This window comes from Syngnathus scovelli, chromosome 9, assembly GCF_024217435.2.
Source record: "Syngnathus scovelli strain Florida chromosome 9, RoL_Ssco_1.2, whole genome shotgun sequence".
NCBI classification, from domain to species: Eukaryota; Metazoa; Chordata; class Actinopteri; order Syngnathiformes; family Syngnathidae; genus Syngnathus; species Syngnathus scovelli.
The window spans coordinates 7,099,438-7,121,070 of record NC_090855.1 but is presented as its reverse complement, the minus strand read 5'-3'; the positions used below and the strand labels follow the sequence as shown (position 1 = coordinate 7,121,070).

The following is a 21,633-nucleotide window of genomic DNA, read 5'->3' as shown; positions in this document are numbered from 1 at the left end:
TAGCTAAAATGAGTATACTTGTTCTGCAGGACACACACGCGCTAACATGCGTCATGAGTTTTGTCGTGCAAAAATCAGTTCAATCGAGAAAAAGTTGCATAAAATGTAAGAGGTAAACGCTTACCTTAAAACTCATTTAAAACCACGACGCGGTCGTGTCATTGTTGATTAGCTTTTTTGGGAAGCTCGAAACTTATCAATATCACAGATTCGTCGGTTCATATTTATGTATACAGTGTTTAATTTGCCGTCTTAACCAAGTGTCACGTTTGAAAATAATTTGCGCATATGATGAAAAAGTGTAGCCTAAATATTAATGCAAATACTGTATACTTAAGTGACTCAATATAAATGTGATGCCTTATGTAAAACCTTTTATTAATGTACATAAATACACATGTATTTTATTCATTACGATATACGTCTAACAAAGTGTAAAATGCGGGTTACATATGGCCGTGTAGATTTTCTTTCTTCTATAGATCAATCTTGGAGTTTTTACGATTTAGTGAAGCCACGGTGTGGATAAAGTTGATTTAAAGCTACTGCGCTCCATCATCAAATAATTGGATTTAAACTCAGGACTCGTCCCACTTGAGTCATTATCGGATCATTCATAAAGCAGACCACAAGAGGCATTTAATTGCAGTCTTTCTACCTTACAATAGTAAAGATGCCAGAATATAAAACAACACAAATACACTGCAGGTCATAATCTTTCTCCGCACGACTTTTTCTTATAGGCTATAGCAACTAAAATAGTTTTGTGCGCTGTGCGTGTATCGAATGGGTGTGAGCAGCGGTGTTGTCGGGCATGTATAGACAGAATGTTTTTAGAATGTTCCCATACCTCAATTTATTTTCCCAAAAGGGGTAAGCATATTGTAAAGAAACAAAGTATATTCAACATTGTAAGATAAGTTTGCTGTATTTGACTCACCTGATTGGACAGAAAGCAGCGTAGAACAGTCACCGGATCAGCACTAAGAAGTTGTTTTGTTTCTTGATGGGAGAGCGGAAGGGTTTCAGCACCCGTCGCCTCTGGAAAGCTGCGCTCGACTTGGCGGTGGGGAAAGTGCGCCCCTTCTTGGACACTGGGACTTACTGCTTAAAGCACACCAGTTCACTTAACCGCTGGATACCACTGGCTGATATGACTGATCAAGTGTCAGGTCTTTAAGCTCCATTATAATATGGTTTTAATATTGTGGTTAGATGGCCTCTGTGTGAATATATATTTTTTTAGTGGAGCAACTTCAGTGTATGCCTTTGTATAGTTAGAATTTGTATTATAAATGCTGGAAACTCATGCAGCAATCTAAATTATAAATAGTTCTCCGAACAAGGTAATTAAGAGCCATTGGAGTGAGGTGAGGGTTGGGGACCCTGCGGGAAAAAAGATCACTTTGGGCAACACTGCTTCAAATGCAAATTGAAAATATTATTATCAGGAACCCTGTCAGCCAATGTGCCCATAGAATCAGCATAAATGTTGTCCCTTCCACGGGATTGTTAAGGATGTTTTTAATTAGAGATGAACATTTCCTCACTTTTCCCTTTCTAAATCTTGTAGATGACTACTGAATGACCATTTTTCCTACTGAGTGGTCGTTCACCTGTCTGTTCAATAACAGCTTGTTGGTGGTCATGTCACTAATGGTGGACACAATATTTGGGGTAGGGGTGTAAAGATATATTTCTAAGCTTGATGACAAGCGATAGGAGCCAACCAACTGGACTCTGTTTTATAGAGGACCTATCTCATTTAACATGGGTTCCTTTTCACCTCTCTCAAACCAGCGGACTCAAGGGTTTTTGTTCTTGAGGAGAACCAGCTACTGTCTCAGGATATTGCAGTGGTTCAAGAGCATCGGTATATTATGTTTGGAGAAAATCCCTCTGAATTTCTGTCAAGTAAGTGCCTTTTGTTCATTGACTTTCACCAGTCAACACAAGGACTTGAGTTTTAGCATATTCAGCCAATCAATTGTGAGATTTAAAAAAAAAAAAAAAAGGACAATAAAGGAAGAATATCAGACAGCAATAACATCAAGCTATACAATTTAAAGGTGAAGGAGAACATCCCTACCGTGATCAAGAACTGATCTAAAGGCACATTCTGGAGCTGAAATGAAAGGGAGCTTTGATTACCCCCAGTCACTCTGATACCCTCCTGTGAGCTGCATGAAAAGTTGAATTGTGAGGTCGACAAATAGTCAATGACATCTCTGTAATCCAACAAGCTTTGCTATCCCAGCCACAGAATGTTAAAGCCACTGAAACACAACATGCAAAATAGGTGCAGCTATGCATACAGTTGTGGCTGTGAGATCCACATTAACATCATGAAGCTAGTGAATATAGCAAATGTATTTAATTAATTGGTTCAGCACATATACATATGCAGAAGTGTGTACATAAAGTAAGGTTGTCACCAACGGCTTCAAAGAGACCGAGATGCCTTGGCCCATTCCACTCTGATTGTCAATTAGCGTAAGATACTGGAGAGGAAGTTCAAACATAGCTGCTACCTGCATCTTAATGAGACAAGCTACTGTATCTTGACAGCATTTTTTTTTTATTAACTACCAAGAGCATCTCAACTGAAAAGATTTAACGGCAAAAAAATGAGAAGAGGATAATCAAAGAAAGGCTTGAAGGGATGAGGGTAAGAGAAATAACAAAAAGATCTAATACCACAATATTTTTTTTTGTTTTGGTCATGAATGTCCTGCTCATTGTGAGAAATAATCCTGAAGGCTAGAAAATGAAATGTAAAAAAAGTGTTGTCATAGCTTTCTGAGGTGCCTCCAGAGGCATCGCCTGTAGACCATGGGCAAAGCTTTAGACGGTTTCTGGTTTCATTTTGTTCTTTACGTGATACAGTAGTTGTGGTGACTGAAGATACAATAATTCTACGTAGGATTGACACTGGGTGGAATGTATATATTGAAGTTGAGAAAATCAGGAAGATACGTTGGCATGAACAGGAGTAGTAGATTAAAGCAAGCCTAAAATGTGGGAAAAACAAACATACGCTAAGCAAAAACATAAATAAAGACCTATTATTTGCGGATTGATTTTTCCATCTATCATTTCATATGCATCTTGTTGTCATTTTGAATCAAAGACACTGGGCTAAATCCAAAGTTTTCGTTTTTGGTTCAAGGCATGTTACTTTGCCCATGGTAATGTCATCCCCGGAGTATTCATTTGAAATGAGGTTTGTGTTGGTTACAACAATATTAAGGATGACAAGACAAACATGAGAAATTCACATAGATAAGACTCAAACTGATGTATTGTTTTCAACAAGCTATACCCTTCAGTGGTGTCTACGTGTGTGTATGTCTGTGTGTGTGCGTGTCTGTGTGCGTGTGTACGCTCATGCGTATGCACTCATTATTAGACTCGCGGTACTTTTTGGTTGCAGAATTTTCTTGCAGCAATGCCCCTGCTCCACTGGACACCACTCATGCGTAGAACTTGTGGAGTGGGGTGTGTACTATGGTGTAATGGTGGTTGGCCAGTAGAGAGTACTAGGGCGCCATCCCGTCACTCAACAACAACTTTGCTCAAGCTCGTTCCAAATCAACAACAATGAGTTTATTGGGTTTATATGACCTGGATAGACCTCTGGATTGTGAACTTCTGGATATTGTTGTCAGATATTGTTCCTAGTATGATCAACTGGCGCCATCCACCCAGCTTGATGTTTCTGCCTTCATTGACCCATCACAACTGGCTCCACTATTGCTTTCACCTTCACATTTTTCTCTAGTACTTTCTGCATCGGCATTTGAATGGTATATTAGGTCAAGTTTTTGCTCCATGTGCCCTTTCTGATGCAGCCACCCATTTCTATTTGGGGTTGGGACTGGCAGTGGCTGGGATTCGCTACATAGAGTAGGTCTTGCCCACAAACACAATGGTACCATTTGCCCTGACCTGGATTTTGCCGTGTCCAAAGTCAGAGTTGAGCCATGCAGCTACCTATAGAAATGGAATTAACTAAAAAGTTAAATATTTGGATTTAACGGGGATTATTTGCTGCATAAGAAAATAGCTCATAGTTATCTAATTGCACATAATAGATTATTTTCTGCACAAGAAAATCTTAGATAAGTAATTAACCATAAACTGTTAGGATAATTTATTTTTACTGCAAACTGAGCCAAAATATTTCAAAATAATGAAATTATTAGAGTTCATGCTATATTATCCTTAAATGCAGAAATACTGGATTGTTTTTCTCTTTTGATTAACTTGTTTAAGACCAAAAATAATAAATAGCTGTTTTTCCACTGGCATAAAATTGAACCTCGTGTGATGTTGTATTTAGGTGTTTGGGTAATGTAGTCTTATTCGTTCACTCCTATTACAAGTCGATTTCATGAAAAACTAGCTCACCCACAATGCATCGCGCGTTAGAACTTTTGTTGACATATGCCTGCCTGCCGGATCAGTGCTTGTTCCTGGCAGACTAGAGTTGTGATCAGGTGTTCTGCAACGTACATGAAAATGTGAGTTTTCGATCTGCTGTCCTACTCTTTTGTCATGACATGGTTATGAACGCTAAACGCATCTAACATGGCTTTAACTAGTACAAACGAAGAAATGACACATCGGACTCATGCTAACATTAGCTTGTGTCAAAGTTTTTGGGACTAGTGACACACTTGACAAATACACATTCGTTGTTTCGGTGGATCGTCATTATTCAAATGATTTACGTTTTGCTTTTTGCATCTTAATTTTGTCAAGCAGAGATATTGTGCAGCGGCATTTGGAAAACGTGTGCAAAGGATGTCTCCTCCGCGGCTGACGGGAGCTCTACGCTCCTTTTCTAATGTCACCAGGAAGGAGGATTTCAATGAGAAACTCTGCGATCTCAAGGTAAGTTGTAAATCTCTTAAAGCCTATATAGCTCATTAAGCGAATAGACTGTAGGGTATACCATAATAATGATTGTCATTGCTGTAACATGCATCTAGAAATTACATGATCATATTGAACTTATTATATTAATTTATTGATTGGTGTTTTATTTAGACTAAACGTTTGAAGAGACGGGAGCTATTTGCAAAAGAAGAGCTCACGTGGCAGAAGATTTTCCACTTCTGCACTGATCATCAGGATAAAATGAAGCAACAAGCTGTCCATCAGGAATTAAAGAACCTTCTTGCTGCAGCCAAACAGATAGGTAACACAGTCTGCTGTCTGCACACACGCAAACAAAAGTACTTGTCGAAAAATGATGAGGATTTGGACTTCACTCAAATGGTGGAGTGTCTGAAGTGCATTTGTACAAACACCTCTCATAACAAAGTAAAAAAAAAAAATCTACCAAGTGATGAACTTGTAAATTGAGGCTCTGGTAATTGTAACAAATTAGTAAGAATGAATAAAAGTTGGAATCATGTTACCACATCCCTAAAACCTTTTTTCAGGAAGCAGAAATACCAGGAAATGTGAGTCAGAATAGAAATTGGAGCAATATTTGGTGTGCTGTCATTCCTTATTTTTTGTCTGATTTACAGTGGGGAGTGAAAATGGTCAAGAGGCAATTGAGCATGCTGCTGTCTTTCTGCTTGAGACATTCCACAACAAAGACCATGTGGGCACAGAGGAGACTCGGGGCATTAAGCAGATGTTTGGCCCTTTTCCCTCTTCTGCTGCAGAAGTTTCTTTTTCTTGTGTGGCACGGCTGGTGGATTTACTTAGAGATTCTAGAATTGAGGAATTTATCCAGTCGTATTGCTCCAAACGCAAACCTCAACAAGGGTCTTCTTTTGGACACAATGTCGCCTTCTCCCAGGAGTGCTTTATGCTGGAACCGCTGGACGAACTGCCCTGCTTTGGCGTTAAAGATCTGAGCATGAGCTTGGACTTTACCAACTTCCTAAACAATCAACAAAGTAGGATGAATGTTGTCAACGAGGGAGAGATACACCCTACAGAAAGATCTTTGGCAAATGAAACTATCCTCCGGTCAGAAGTGGATAAATATTTGAGTCAAGGAAATATTATATCATCTAGCCCAGAGGATCTGTGCACGTCTCTATTTGAGATGCTTGCCTCCCACAAAAGCAATGATGAGCTGCAGAATGAGGTAAGTGTTTTGTCAAAAATTCCATTTAAAATAGAAGGAAATATCTTTATATTTGGGTCACTTAGAGTTAGGATTGTTTGTTTCTTAGCACCACAAAGCAGAATGCATTTATTTATTAATAATGATCTGTATCTGATCATGGTTCTATGCTGCTGATTCTGATCATCAATGAGTGCTGTCAGTCGATACCAATTCCGATTTTGGTGACCCACTCTGTTGCTTTTGTGAAACACTCATCTAGATAGGTGCATGTGTGTATTCTTGCTGTAGTTAGCATGGATGTCTGTCTGAAATTTTAGCCTACAGCAACTCATTTGTCCTTTTCTTTCCTCTTCTGTCTAGTTATTTGAGTTGCTTGGCCCAGAAGGTCTTGAAATGATCTCCACACTTCTGCAGCAGAGAATTGTTATTGTTGACACCCTGCTGAACATCCCACCACTTTCCCAGCCACAGTCAGGTTAATCACATATTTTTTCCATGTTTTGTAATGTGGATGGATGGATGGATGGATGGATGGATGGATGGATGGATGGATGGATGGATGGATGGATGGATGGATGGATGCGGTTATTATTAATAGCATAGTATCCAACAAATTGAGGAAGGGGGAATACAGAAAAAGTAATGGAGCAAATGTGTGTGTTAGAATCCGGGTAGCAGCAAGATGGAAACAGCAGGTTGAAGCTCTAGATAAGATAAAGTAGAAATCATTCATTTCAATCAGCACAGGCTGCAATGCAATCATCACATCTCATCTGTTTTCAGGAGCAAATCTGACTCTTATTGAGTTGTTGAGCCTTAAACAGATAGACTGCGACAGGGAACTTTAACACCTTCAATGCCGCTTGTGCCTTGCATGATCATTTGTTTCTACTTATTAATCATTTAGATTTTTTTTACTTTAAATTCTTGATCGCCAATCCAGCATTCTTTTTTATGTGACCATTCAGCGCCGATCAGCCCGGCTGATATTTGGTCTATCACTAGTTTTTGATTGACACTTGAAAGCTGATTCAGGCATGTTTTCACTTCGTTCTGTGTTTGAGAGTGGAAACAACGGTTGATGATTGTAAAACCTCATTTTGTACAATACATTTTTATCATTCAAATTTGGCTGTGTTGTGAATAATACTCTTCTCTGTGGTGTGTCACATTTACAAAATATATTTATCCTGCCTTTGCATAGACTAACATAATTTGAAAACCAACCTTGTAACTTTATTTCCCTCCCTTCCAGATTCTCTCCGTAAAGTCAGTGATGAAGTTACAAGGCCCACCTTCGGCTGTCAGGTGACCATTCAATCCGAACAGGAAAGACAGTTGATGAAGATATTCCGCAGGGAGGAGAAAAAAGAGAGGAAGAAGGGAAAAGGATCTGATGATGTGGAAGGCTCAGACGCTCTCGTGAACTTTGACCCAAAAGAGATGAGAGCCCAGCGGTATATCTGATCTCTCGTCTTTTTGTTGGTCTCCTTTCTTTCCTCTTTCCTTTGTCCTTTACTCTACATGAGGTCTTGTTATATCTGACAAGCTACAGCATTTTTAGAAAAACAAAAACTGCAGATGTTGTAGTGTTATTCTTTGCTCCTCACCCCGATAAGCCAGTTCATTAAGAAACTGCTTAGCTGTTTTCTTTTTCTACATTTGTATGTAATAATTAAATATCTTTCACACAGGGAGCACGCTCTGCTGACTGCTCGTCATGAACCTGTACTTACTAGAGAAAGAGTGTATGAACGCATTAAATACCCAAATGTCTATGACAGCTATGCGGAGGCCACAAAGGCACCTGCCTTTATTGGAGGAGCCAGGGTAAGCCCTTTTATTAATATTTTCTGAACATTTTATTGTACAGCAAAGTACAGTTTGGTATTAATTCTAGACCTGCATGTAACATATAACACACTGCGATTCAGAAGGATTATATTAATTAATTAAATAAACGAATGAATAAATTCTTATGTCCACCAATGCCCCTGTTCACAAAGTTGTTTACAAACAAAGGAGCTACATTTTTTGATAGATTTTCTGTGGTAAAAATGTTTTTATGTATGTTATGAGATGGTTGATCAAAATATCCACATTGTATCACAATTAGTATTAGTGCATCATCAAATAGACGGCGACAGAATTGAAGTATTTTTAAAACATTGTAATTCCTTTATATTGGTTGCAGTATATTTTTTTGTATCAGATTGATATAAAATATATATTTTTCATGGCAATATACTGTACACTGTGCAGCCTCACTTTCTGACAACTTGCGTAGTATGATATACAATGCAATAGCTGTATCAAATATTGTGGCCTTAAAATGTTGACTGTCAGGAGTATATTATTTTAACATTGTTTATGATCGTGGTACCCTCATAAACAATAAGGAACATATTGGTAAATGGGACCTCTGGGACATATTAATACAAAATCCTATCATTTATTTCACTCTCTTCTTATGTTGTTTGTAAACAGATGCTGCTTCCTGAGAGAATCCGCAGAGATAATACTAAAATGTATGAAGAGGTGGAAATTCCACCCAATGAACCAATGCCTATTGGTTTTGAAGAGAAACCCATATACATCTCTGAACTGGATGAGGTAAGATAACATGGTGTGCATTGTAGTTTGACTTTGTCCATTCACTTTCTTCGGGTGTATGTAATTCATTTGAGAGTCTCTGTGTTCTTAGTATGTCATGTTGTTTTTGACAGCTATTTAGTCTTAATCATTTGTACAAAAATGCTGTATTAGTTTTTGTCTCACATTTTTGTCATCTCCGTGTGTATGTGTGTGTGTGTGTGGTATGTGTGTACACGCACACTATTTAATACAGATTGGACAACTAGTATTCAAAGGAATGAAGCGTCTTAACAGGATCCAATCATTGGTGTTTGAGACAGCCTACAACACGAACGAAAACCTTCTAATCTGCGCCCCAACTGGTGCTGGCAAGACCAACATTGCAATGCTGACTGTCCTTCACGAGATTCGGCAGCACATACAACCTGGTGGTGTCATCAAAAAAGATGAATTCAAGGTACTGTATATAAGCAAGGCTCAAAACTGTGAGCAAAATTTTAAAACAAACAGAACCTTTGTTGTAATATTGGAAAATTATTTAGGGTTATTATAATGTGCCCAGTGCTAATATAGTGACGGTGATACCTCATGCTCAATGCTGCAAACTAGAATACCCATGCTAAGATCTGACCAGCACCAAAATATCTTCTGCACAAACAGTGTGCGCTTCACAACTGGATCAAGAAGCAATTACAAGCACACTTCATGTGCATGGCTATTTCTTAATCATGAAGTATGACACACAAATGCAGTTACTATAGACAACGATGTGTTGAAATACGGCAGCCGACTCAAAAGGTATCAGTGTGTGTCTTTTTAATCCATGGTATCAAACTGAGCATCGACTAAATAATTCAGACACATAGAGACTTTGCTCTCAGTAATGTTCACACATTGGTTCACCTGCAAAAAAAAAAAAAAAAAATCACATCTGTACTTTATTTCGGTAACTTTTTTTTTTTTCAATTTTTCTATGGAAGTTTATCACCAGCATTTTACAAGCTCCTCTTTCCTGTCCATTTGCCCTTATCGCTCTCTACCCCTTCCTTCATCTTCAGTTATCCACTGTTCAATTTACCCTACTTTGGCATCTACGTTTCTCCTTTAATCTCTCACACAGTAGATTTATTTTTGTATCTCCAGATAGTGTACGTTGCTCCAATGAAAGCTTTGGCAGCTGAGATGACGAACTACTTCAGTAAACGATTGGAGCCACTGGGCATCACTGTCAAAGAACTCACTGGTGACATGCAGCTAACCAAAGGGGAGATTCTACGAACACAGGTACCCACTACGTAAATAGTAAAAACACATTTACAGTATGTTCCCAGGGACCATGGAGTGGTTTTGTTCTTTGGCAAAAACATCTGCAAATGCCACTATATCCTAAACAGTGTGTATTTTGAAATCTTAATGTGTGGTCCTGTTTGAGCCACAGCGATATTTCAGCACGTCTTGAACTAGAACAATTTGAACTATAGTTTCAAGATAGCCCATCATGCTTGGAGGCTTACATAGTTTGCACACGATATGTTAATGGTAGGTTAATGACTCAGAATACCATTTATCAAAAATAAATGTGAGATTATCAAAAATAAATGAATCCTCTGTGGGTCCCTTCCTGCTACCATTTGTATGCTTTATATTGCTTTCCCGAGTACTTTATTTGGAGTGATGTCCTAGAATGAAGTCATTCAGGAGACTTGATAAAGTCAATTGAATTCCACAAGGTTATAAAATGTCCACGCACCCTTGTTCGAAAGCCAAATTTTTGTAATTTGGTTTTTGACAAATAAGATGATTTGAAAATGTCAAAAAGGTTTGTTTTTCAGATGTTGTCTCACCACTTAGTAATTTGGACGATCGAGCAGAATCAAGCTCTAGTCATTAGGTGTAATTTACAACAGCAATTATAAAAGATTGATCATCGTCAACAAACAATCAATCGATATTTTATTTGTAAATGAATATCTGTTATGGAAGATGTTTTCTTTTTTGTCTCCAGATGTTAGTGACCACCCCAGAAAAGTGGGATGTTGTGACAAGAAAGAGTGTTGGAGACATTGCTCTCTCCCAGATCGTACGTCTCTTAATCTTGGATGAAGTTCACCTTCTTCATGAAGATCGAGGACCAGTGCTGGAAAGCCTTGTGGCCCGGACCATCAGACAGGTATAGGAGGATATTGTTATCATCACTAATCAGTTTTCCCTGAAATGTTTCAGAATTCTTCATTGTCCGCTGAAAATGAGCTTATGGTGTAAACAAATTTATCAAGCAGAACAGTGACCTTGATGCTAATGTTTTGGCTTTTGTGACTCATCTGAACATCAGTGGTTTTATTCTACAAAGCAGCTAAAATAACATGTAGTAACGGCTTTTGATAGCAAATTAATTGTGCTATTCAAGCATTGTGAGTCACGAGAATGGCTCGTCAGTCTTAAAAGATTTTTCACATGACGACCTTGTTATTCTCATCATATTTGCAAAATTGTTGTCCTTTTTCATTCATGACACAAAAATACTTCTATCATAACACAGACTCTCTGAGTACTCTTCTCTATTACTGTACTCGAATACTCAATTTCCATTAAAGGTATTTTTTAGACTGACCAAGAGACAATGTTAGATTAATCGGTTTAACAGCAAGCCATTTAAATCAAAATGTTGTATGATTCTGATTCACATTATTTTGAATGTTTACTGCATTGCTCATTGACCATAGAAACTCTATAGAATTATGTATTTGGGTTTTTTTGCCTACCAGGTGGAGTCCACCCAGAGTATGATTAGGATTCTGGGATTATCAGCCACTCTTCCCAACTATCTAGATGTGGCCACGTTCTTGCACGTCAACCCATATATTGGCCTCTTCTTCTTCGATAGTCGTTTCAGACCTGTGCCGCTTGGACAGACCTTTGTTGGCATCAAAAGTACTAACAAGGTAAAAAGAACACTGATGACACTCACGACCATCACGGATTATAAATCTCGTCCACAAACCTTTGCAATGACGTCTTGTTGAACAAATCGAAGAGGTTTTTTTTTTTATCAACCTTAGTAAAAAACATGAACATGGTGACCAGGACAGGTGTCTTTGCATAGATAAATGACATGTATACGTAAAATGAGATGTGTAGTTGTACCAGTGTGCCAGTTGTTTTGACAATAATGGCTAGGTTGAGTCATTTTCAGTGGATAGTAAATTTATATTGCTGTACAAGCAATTAAGTGACTACTCCAAAGCACTTTACATCCAAGTTGCATTTCTATCGCATTATCCCTTGAGAGGATATAATTCTAAATAGTGGCTGAGTTGTGAGGTAGTTTGTGAGCTGTTGTATATTACAAGAATCCATGATTCACAATTGACACCAGATTTTGCTGTGAAATAACGTGCTGTCTTTTGACTCCTCAAACAGTATAATAATTTTATATGAATAAAAACATGACATGACTTGGTGAATTAAATTAACAAATGTTCTATTCTGCCTAGCTCCAGCAAATGCATGACATGGAGGAGGTTTGCTATAACAAAGTTGTAGAACAAGTCAAGGCTGGTCATCAGGTAATTTCTCCACCCTTTTCATTTATGATGCATATTTTGACTTACATTTTGATATGTGTAATGATAATTACAATGATGAGGATGATAACAACAAGAAGAAGAATGATAAAATGATAATATAATATATCGCTTCAGGTAATGGTGTTCGTCCATGCTCGTAACGCCACAGTTAGGACAGCCATGGCGCTAATCGAGATGGCTAAGAATCATGGAGAATCCTGTATCTTTCAACCAGACCACGGTCCAGATTACGGCCAGTGTGAAAAACAGGTACAAAGCAAATCAGCTTTACATACAGTATAATCTGTGTCTGTTGTATCTATACTAAAATTGTGAGTGTGGATGTGCACCTGCCAATGTTTGTGTGTGTCCATGTGTGCATGCAATAGAGAAAGGAAGGGTAATTAATAGTTATAGCACTGTGAGAGTAAGCCGAGGTGGAGCTCTATTCTCCCACAGAGGACGGTCAACCGAGCTGAAATTCCCATATTTAAATCACTTGCAGCAGAAGCCAGTGTGATAAATTTAGTAACCCTTTTTCTTCATTCCCTCGGGCTGAGCCATGATTGATGTGTCTCTAATCTCCTCTCTATTTAAAAGGGATATGTATACAAATCAGATCACTTTTCTTGCTTTCCAAAGCTGGAAATAGAGACAGGAGATTATGCCGGCCGGGCGACTAAAAATGGTGCCTCGTCGCCTGATTAGTCTTTGAAGCAGATTTTCAAAAGCAATTGTCTCAACGGTGCCTGAAATATGTGCTCATAGAATGCACCGAGTTTACATTTCCTCAACCCAACCTCAGTGCAATAAGTATTATCCACTCCATTAATTTCACTTTGAGCATTTGTCGGTCGAGCATGCGCTTGTGAAGCAAGGGGCATCAGGGTGATTCCACTTAAAGCCCACACAGAGATAATGCACCGCTTATTTGCGGTCTAAAAATTGCCCTGCATTAATATTTATAGGTGTGCTAATCCCTAATATGCATATGCAGAGAATTAAAGCACCTCTAAGGCAAGCCATCTAAATGAATGTTTATTTATCTTGCTTAAAAGACAGAAGTCTAAACAACTTTTCTATTTTTTCTCTGTCGGTGTTATTTAATTGGTTTTATCATGGGAATGTGCAGCTTTTACCGCAACTACAAAAAGCAATTACTGTTGAATAAAATGTTTGGTTAACTTTAGTGAAAACATTCTGGTAATTCTACCCAATTGTGGCAAGTAATGTATGTGTTAACACTTCATATGATGCATTATAGAGAATTAACTTAGTTGCACACGTGCATTTTGCTATTTGTCTTTTCAACCTATCTTTAATTGAATACACTACAAAGACAACAAATTGATAACAGTTATTGCTTATGTGCAAATATTTTCTCATTTTGGATTTGACGTATGTAGCACGTTCCAAAAAAGCTGGTGTAGGCCCAAACGAGACTGGCAAAGTTGAGTAATGCGCCAGAACACCGATGACCCTTGTGAGGATAAAGCCATTCAGATATAGGATGGATCCATTTGCAGTTTCATGTATTTGCCAAATTAATAAAAAATGAAAGTAGTTTTTTTAAGCCATTTAAAATTTAATGAACATAGAATTGTGATACAGCGCAATTTAATATTTCCCTGATTTTATAATATATTTTTATTTTCTGTTATTTGCATTTTGCTGTGCTTACTGTTGTCCTCTTGTTGGTACATTGAAGTAATCTAGGTAGATACCATGATTCGATCCAGACTTGCTGTCTGCATGAGCCTGCTTTACTTTCGCCTGTGCTGATAATCAAGCTTCTACCTTCTCAAATTGGCCCTTCTTTGTTTACCTTGCAGTCCATAGTGATTAAGCCACCCAAGATTACTGTAGAGTTTAAGAGACATCTAGTGGCCTCACAGGGTATTTACAATACATAACTCAGTTTTGTAACCCTGTCGCAATTTTGAAGTCGTGAATAGGAGAGGTTTCAAGCTTCCAAGTAGATACTGTACATTGTGAATGCCTTCAAAGCAGTATGCACAAAAAATAGTAAAAAATAAGTAATCACAAAGGACCTTCATTGTGTCATATATCATTTGATATACATTGTCTTTCCTTGTGAGGGAGGTCTGTATTATCAAAGACCCTGCATTGTATTCAAATGCTCATCTTACCAATGAAGACAGACTGCATCTGATTATGGAGCCCCCGGGGATTTCACATCAGCAACACACAGACCTCATTAATATGCGTTTGCTTTCATTTGCTGCTATTTTTAAGAAACTAGTCCAACACCTGTCCACGCTTCGTGTCAGATTTATGACAACCTGTCACCATGCTCAAAACAGCGTCGTGGTACATTGATCAACAGCAATGAGCCACAGCGCAAAGAAAAATGAATGATTCTGTTGGTATGGATAAAATAATATTCAAATTAGAATCCCACCCACTGCAAAAATAATGATAGAATAGTTTTGCAGTGCAGAATAGTACATTTGCATCTAGTTGTTGGATGTATGGTTAAAATAAATTATGATTCATAATCACGTTACAGACATGTTAAAAGGCTCCTTACCTGTCATAAAACAACAGGTTTCTAACCTCATACTGAGGCCAAATTTCTAAAGTTTCTTCCTATGCAACTGAAGATATCACTAATCTTCAAACTGCTTTTATCTCTATTTAAAAGTAATTCTGTAGTTTTCATTTTCAACTGGTAAATAAACCTCCAAGGTACGCTGAGATTCTCTGCACGTTCGCAAGCAAGATCAACAATGAACAGAGTTGGCAGCTAGTTATCTGTGGACAGAGTGAGCTTTGCAGCAGCAGCATCAGCAAGTGGCAGACCCTAATGGGATCTGATGAGGAGCTTAGGTCACTGCCATCTCAGATGTAGCTATGGCACAGCAGACATCAGCGCTGACTCACCTCAGATTAGGGCCTCGAATCAAGTTTGTAACACACAGACACATCAAAGCAAAGCCTCTGCTGCAGCATTTCAATTGCCTTCCTTCCCTCTTACGGAATGACCCAGATGAGGAAAAAAAGTGGAATCATAATGGAAAACCAACAAACAAACGCTACAACACTGCCCCACTAATGCTTTCGTACACCACCCCAGGCTGTTGTAATAGATTGCAGTCGCTGAAGCACAAACTTAACTGCCTGTGACAAACACCATTATTGCTCATCATTCTGGTTACGACGTCCTCTGAATGAGCTTAGTGTGTGTTGGAAATCTGCGTTTCCTTCCTCAGGTGCCGTTTGCATTGTTTGTTGCATCAACAGCTTCCATATATATATTGGATTGTTGGTTTGAACTTGAGGAATCTAATTGTTTCCGTAGCGCAAAAATCCAATTTTTCTCAGCTGTTTTGTATGTCCAACTTTAAATGCTGTAATTTCTCCTTTTAATCCTGAATTATATGTTCAGTACTTCCGTAATACCCTTTGCCACTCATATTATTACCCCTCATCAATTTGTTCTGCAACCGATACAACTTGAAAATTAAAAACTATGAAAGAAATTATTTACTTGGACCTTTACATTTTTAGAAAGCAAAATGACATACACATTTCGTCCAAACCTTTGATTTAACACGAACTCTCATCTTAACTCCTGGCATGTTATGGCCCATCTTTACTGTGCAGTAGCCTGGTGTGCTTTAACCTTCATTTAGATGCCCGCCGAATGAGATAAAGCCCTATAATGAGAACTCCCATCGAGCACAACCAGGTCACAACCCACCTGTCAATCATAGATACATTTCAATCTGCGTATGTGCGCGCATGTGTGTATGAGTGACTTGATTTTTTTTAACCTTTTACCTGAAATTTTAGATCCTGCGCTCCAGAAACAAACAAATGAAGGAGATGTTCCCAGATGGTTTTGGGATCCACCATGCAGGCATGCTGCGGGCTGACCGCAGTTTGATGGAGAATATGTTCTCGAGAGGGTACCTCAAGGTGCTTGTCTGTACTGCCACCTTGGCTTGGGGAGTGAACCTGCCAGCCCATGCTGTTATAATTAAGGTACTTTTTTTTTTATTTCATTAGTTGCATTTTTTTAACCTACAGTTGGTATATAAAACATCTACACACCCCTGTTCAAAATAAATCATCTTAACATCTTGCAACTCACAAAACCTGGCATTTGAAAATTTGTGTTTGAAATCTATCTATCCTGTTTTCTATCAAACGAATTGTCACTTGGGTCACACGTGATCTGGGCACATGTTGAGCACTGACACTCATATTCACAAGTTAACTCAGGACAATACTTATTTTCATGTATGTCTTTGTTCAAATAATTTTAATTGTATGTGTTCCTGTCTCTCCTGTTCCAGGGGACACAGATTTATGATGCCAAGCGTGGTACCCTGGTTGATCTTGGCATACTAGACGTGATGCAAATCTTTGGTCGTGCAGGACGGCCACAGTTTGACAAATATGGGGAAGGCACCATCATTACCACCCATGAAAAGCTCAGCCATTACCTGACTCTGCTCACCCAGCAGAATCCCATTGAGAGTCAATTTCTTGACAGCCTGGCTGACAACCTCAATGCTGAGGTCAGTTTCTGGAAAAACACTCTTTGTTGTTTTTGTGTAGTCATTCAATACTACATTCAACAGAGACTGATGGTTAAAGTGATCTTTTGACTCCTGCTGTTGTAGATTGCTTTGGGTACAGTCACCAATGTGGATGAGGCGGTGAAGTGGCTCAGTTACACTTACCTCTATGTCCGCATGAGGGCTAATCCACTTGCATATGGTATCAACTATAAGGCTTTGCAGGTTTGTGATCTCAATTCCAACTTTGTCACCAAAATACTATATACTCGAGTAAATGTTATACTTGGTGGAAAAAAATGTGTTTCAGATGGATCCGTCATTAGCGCTGTACAGAAAGGAGCTCGTGGAAGAGTCAGGCAGAAAGTTGGACAAAGCCAGGATGATCCGATTTGAGGAGCGCACTGGCTACTTTGCCTCCACTGACTTGGGAAGGACGTCCAGCCACTTCTACATCAGATACAACACTATAGAGGTAGAGAAATACAGCTGAAAAGCAGCCAGAAACAATTTCTCAAGAATTGTGATAGCCAAGGATATTCAAATTGTTTTTGTATATTTTGCCCCTTTGTCCATGAAGACATTCAATGAACTTTTCAACTCTCAACGAACAGAAGCTGACATCCTCAGTATTGTCTCTAAAGCTGAGGAATTTGAACAGCTTAAGGTAAGTTGCCAGGTCTATGATTCAGAAAGAAGTACACACCACAAACCAAAGGGGAATCATAATGTAGGCAAAACAACAAAAGCAACTAAATAGTTCATTATACAATTGCAAATGGACTTTGTTTATATTTCAAAAGCCATGTGGGGTCCTGAAAACTTAAGAAACTGTAGTAAGAACAGACAGCATGCACATGATTTTTTACTGGGGACGCATTAGTATTCTCATGAGCGTGGTGTTGTTGAAAGTGCACTTGTGGCCAATTTTCACCCTGGCCAGTGTTTTCCAAAATAAATTCATTTTCCTTGACCCAAAACTGTAACAAGGAATTCAGGTTATTAGCATGACTTCTCTAATCCCGAAGGAAATTAGGTCTTGTACCAGACATCATAGTCCTACAAAGCATCTTCTTCTTTTATTTAGCATTGACAAAAACAAAAGAAAACAAAAACTGCCGCATCAAAACACTGGTGTGAACGTTCACTTACAGTAGCTTTTGTCATCTGTATGATCTTTCCACCTCAAGAAGTGTTTACTGACAATGGTTCAAAGTGCTCATGTTTGGGAATCATGCTGGCAGGTTCGTGAAGAAGAGATGGAGGAGCTGGAGCAGATGCTGTGTAACTACTGTGAGCTCCCCGCGACAGGTGGAGTGGAAAATGGCTACGGCAAGGTTAACATTCTGTTGCAGACTTACATAAGTCGTGGAGATGTTGACAGCTTCTCGCTCATCTCGGACCTCTCATATGTTGCACAGGTAATAATCAAACTATTATTAAAGCAATTGATGAGAATTGTCTGATTTTCTTCTGCTTTTGACACTTTCCAGAATGCTGCTCGAATTGTCAGAGCATTGTTTGAGATTGCTCTAAGAAAGCGTTGGCCGGCCATGACCTATCGATTGCTCACACTCTGCAAAGTCATTGACAAGCGGCTTTGGGGCTTTGCCCATCCTCTTCGTCAGTTCTCCAACTTGAGCCACGTTGTTCTGACTCGATTAGAGGAGAAAAATCTCACAGTTGATAAATTAAAGGAAATGAGGAAGGATGAAATTGGTAAGAAGAAAGGGCTGTTTATGAATTTGACATTTGACACACAAGGGCCACCACTCATAAGAATTCTGTTTAATTCTTGTTCCATAAATCCAGTATGAATTATGATGCCATGTTTTCACTAGTGCTTCAATGCATTTTTACTTTTAAAATGTTTGTGTTTAGGTTTTGGTGACCCCAAGTTGAAATATTGTCATATATAGTTGTCATAATGTCAACATATGAATCAAACATGGAGAAAAAAAACATTTACATTTTTATGTGAGGTTTTTTTTTTTTTTTTTTTTAGTGTGTTAATACCAGGTGTGTTGTTTCCAGGCCACATGCTGCATCATGTAAACATCGGGTTGACAGTGAAACAGTGTGTTCATCAGATCCCTTCAATCACAATGGAGGCCAGTGTTCAACCAATCACACGAACTGTCCTGCGGGTCCGTCTCATTGTCACACCTGACTTCCGCTGGAATGATCAGGTAGATATGGTGGCCCTCGGCCAAGATTTCTTGTAATTATTATACGTTTTTGAGTAAAGTGAAACAATTCTTTGGTGGTGTGCTGTGACATATTTCTTGTGTAAAATCACATATTCCTGTTTGGGAAACACCGGGTGAGAGGTCAAATTCATTAATGGTGGAAAAAATATACCACCCCACCAAAAAAAAAAAAAAATTGTACTATACTTTAGCTTAAGATCTGCTGACCTTTTTATGAACAATTTAACAAGTTAATTCCATATGGTCCCATACCTTTTCTTGTTATTGTATGCTCAGACACATCACGTTATCTATTCATTTTGGGTCATCATTCAAAGGTATGACAATTATTATAGATGCTAATATCCAATCTCTCTCCTTTCTTTCATGGTTTCAGGTACATGGGTCAGTGGGTGAGCCCTGGTGGTTATGGGTGGAGGACCCAATCAATGATCACATCTACCACTCTGAGTACTTCCTCCTCCAGAAAAAGCAGGTTGGTTGGATGACATCATAAAGTATAGTACATGTTTTTATTACTAGTACAGTACTAAAAAATAAGCAATAAAAAGATCAATATAAATTTCATAGTCCAGCATATTTTTTGCATATATTGTTTGTATTGTATTGTAAAACGTTTGCCCTTGATAAATTGCAACTAAATATATTACAATGATATTGTTGGGCAGTTGTACTATTTAAGCTAACCACATGTAATATCCTCTCTTTATAATTACCTTTGAAGCTTCTGCGAATCCATTGTATCAAAAATAAATGTGAACTTTGTATCATGATTGCATCTTTCTAAGAGTATTTGTGTGTGTTCCTTATTCTGTTTAGGTGGTAACGGGGGAACCGCAACACATTGTGTTCACTATTCCCATCTTTGAACCGCTACCCTCTCAGTATTACATCAAGGCAGTGTCTGACCGTTGGCTTGGTGCCGAAGCCATCTGCATCATCAATTTCCAGAACCTTATCTTGCCTGAGCGACACCCTCCACACACAGGTACTCCGTCGTACAGAAAACCAAAATACCAGACTAGAACGACTAGATAATGTGATTTCTTTAGAAATTGTGTGTGAATGTTTTTTATTTTCCATGAATATATCTTCCAATCCATGTTATATTTACCTCACAGAGTTGTTGGACCTGCAGCCACTGCCAGTGAAAGCTTTGGGATGCCCGGAGTATGAAAGCTTGTACAAGTTCACTCATTTCAACCCCATCCAAACACAGATTTTCCACACACTCTATCACACTGATACTAATGTGCTATTGGGGGCACCAACGGGCTCTGGAAAGACCATAGCTGCTGAGATTGCCATGTTCAGAGTCTTCAACAAGTACCCAAGCGCTAAGGTTAGAAATGTCAACTCTTCCCCAGCAGTCTCACTTTTGTGAAGGCCTTTGTTTATATACCATTTTCCATTTATCATATACCATTTTTCTATTTATGTAGATGTCTATCTATGTACCGGAATATTTTGAGGGAGGCTTTAATTTTGTTAGGTTTTATTATTGTCACTGCTTTGATATCTCCAAATGAAATAAACTAATGATAATAATAATATGTTAATCTTTAGTTGCAACCGTAAAATTAAATATTTTACCCATTCAGAAACGTATGTTATTTTTCTGTGCTTTCAGGTGGTGTATATTGCCCCCCTTAAAGCTTTGGTCAGAGAGAGAATTGAGGACTGGAAAATCAGGATGGAAGAGAAACTGGGGAAGAAGTGAGTTTGCCAAGATGAAATTCACACAAATGTATTTATAAATTCCTCTATGAATTTGGGCCTACAGTATACTAGTGCTGGATATTCCTTATACCAGCTCAGTGGCCTAGTGTCCGCCCTGAGACTGGAAGGTTGTGGGTTCAAACCCTGGCCGGGGTCATACCAAAGACTATAAGAATGGGGCCCATTGCCTCCCTGCTTGGCACTCAGCATTAAGGGTTGGAATTGGGGGTTAGATCACCAAATGATTCCCGAGCGCGGCACCGCTGCTGCTCACTGCTCCCCTCTCCCCCAGGGGATGGATCAAAATCACACGGGGATGGGTTAAATGCAGAGGACAAATTTCACCACACCCAGATGTGTGTGTGATGATCATTGGGACTTTAAACTTTAACTTTCTAACTTTATGAATTTGGCTTACAGTAAAAATTTGGCTTGCTGGATGGGGTAAACATCTTGAGCATTGCCACTTGAAGTTGTACAAGTTTAATCTAAGGTTTGAGGTGTTCTTCTAAAGTGTTCTTCACCTATGTGTAGAGTGGTGGAACTGACAGGTGATGTGACCCCAGATATGAGAGCCATAGCACAGGCTGACCTCATTGTCACCACACCAGAGAAGTGGGATGGAGTAAGCAGAAGCTGGCAAAACAGAAGCTACGTTCAGAAAGTAGCAATCCTGATCATTGACGAAATCCACCTGCTCGGTATGTAAGGTGTTCGTATTTAGGAAGTTAAAAATAATGACTAATAATTTTATAAAATATAAATGTAAAAATTGCTCTCAAAATAAATCTACAAATGATAGTGGGCCAGGACTCATCACTATTTTTAAACACTTGATTTCCAGCTGGCAAAAAAATAAAATTCACATTTCATGCATTTTATTGATTTGTAATTTTGTCTGT

General features: G+C 38.6%; 2 protein-coding genes across 4 annotated transcripts in view; one reads left to right on the top strand and one right to left on the bottom strand.

Moving 5' to 3' along the window:
• The window catches only part of grik2 (glutamate receptor, ionotropic, kainate 2), a 92,809-nt gene extending 91,750 nt beyond the window's left edge, over window positions 1-1,059 (bottom strand). For both annotated transcript variants that reach the window (XM_049729899.1, XM_049729900.1), the window contains exon 1: window positions 941-1,059. The gene's annotated coding sequence lies outside the window, so the exon portion shown is untranslated. The remainder of the gene's footprint in view (window positions 1-940) is intronic.
• Window positions 1,060-4,415: 3,356 nt separating this feature from the next.
• Window positions 4,416-21,633, top strand: part of ascc3 (activating signal cointegrator 1 complex subunit 3) — a 28,630-nt gene continuing 11,412 nt past the window's right edge. The window contains exons 1-27 of one of the 2 annotated variants that reach the window (XM_049731862.1): window positions 4,416-4,523; window positions 4,765-4,896; window positions 5,053-5,203; window positions 5,541-6,112; window positions 6,455-6,569; window positions 7,350-7,551; window positions 7,789-7,924; window positions 8,582-8,707; window positions 8,943-9,146; window positions 9,833-9,973; window positions 10,695-10,859; window positions 11,455-11,631; window positions 12,184-12,255; window positions 12,391-12,525; window positions 16,072-16,263; window positions 16,578-16,802; window positions 16,908-17,027; window positions 17,113-17,277; window positions 17,383-17,469; window positions 18,047-18,223; window positions 18,296-18,521; window positions 18,837-18,991; window positions 19,389-19,487; window positions 19,832-20,000; window positions 20,134-20,354; window positions 20,643-20,728; window positions 21,266-21,432. In XM_049731862.1, coding sequence (XP_049587819.1) covers window positions 4,807-4,896; window positions 5,053-5,203; window positions 5,541-6,112; window positions 6,455-6,569; window positions 7,350-7,551; window positions 7,789-7,924; window positions 8,582-8,707; window positions 8,943-9,146; window positions 9,833-9,973; window positions 10,695-10,859; window positions 11,455-11,631; window positions 12,184-12,255; window positions 12,391-12,525; window positions 16,072-16,263; window positions 16,578-16,802; window positions 16,908-17,027; window positions 17,113-17,277; window positions 17,383-17,469; window positions 18,047-18,223; window positions 18,296-18,521; window positions 18,837-18,991; window positions 19,389-19,487; window positions 19,832-20,000; window positions 20,134-20,354; window positions 20,643-20,728; window positions 21,266-21,432 — 4,375 coding nt within the window. In that variant the 5' untranslated portion in view covers window positions 4,416-4,523; window positions 4,765-4,806. The remainder of the gene's footprint in view (window positions 4,524-4,764; window positions 4,897-5,052; window positions 5,204-5,540; window positions 6,113-6,454; window positions 6,570-7,349; window positions 7,552-7,788; window positions 7,925-8,581; window positions 8,708-8,942; window positions 9,147-9,832; window positions 9,974-10,694; window positions 10,860-11,454; window positions 11,632-12,183; window positions 12,256-12,390; window positions 12,526-16,071; window positions 16,264-16,577; window positions 16,803-16,907; window positions 17,028-17,112; window positions 17,278-17,382; window positions 17,470-18,046; window positions 18,224-18,295; window positions 18,522-18,836; window positions 18,992-19,388; window positions 19,488-19,831; window positions 20,001-20,133; window positions 20,355-20,642; window positions 20,729-21,265; window positions 21,433-21,633) is intronic. The other variant, XM_049731861.1, reaches the window with a different exon arrangement.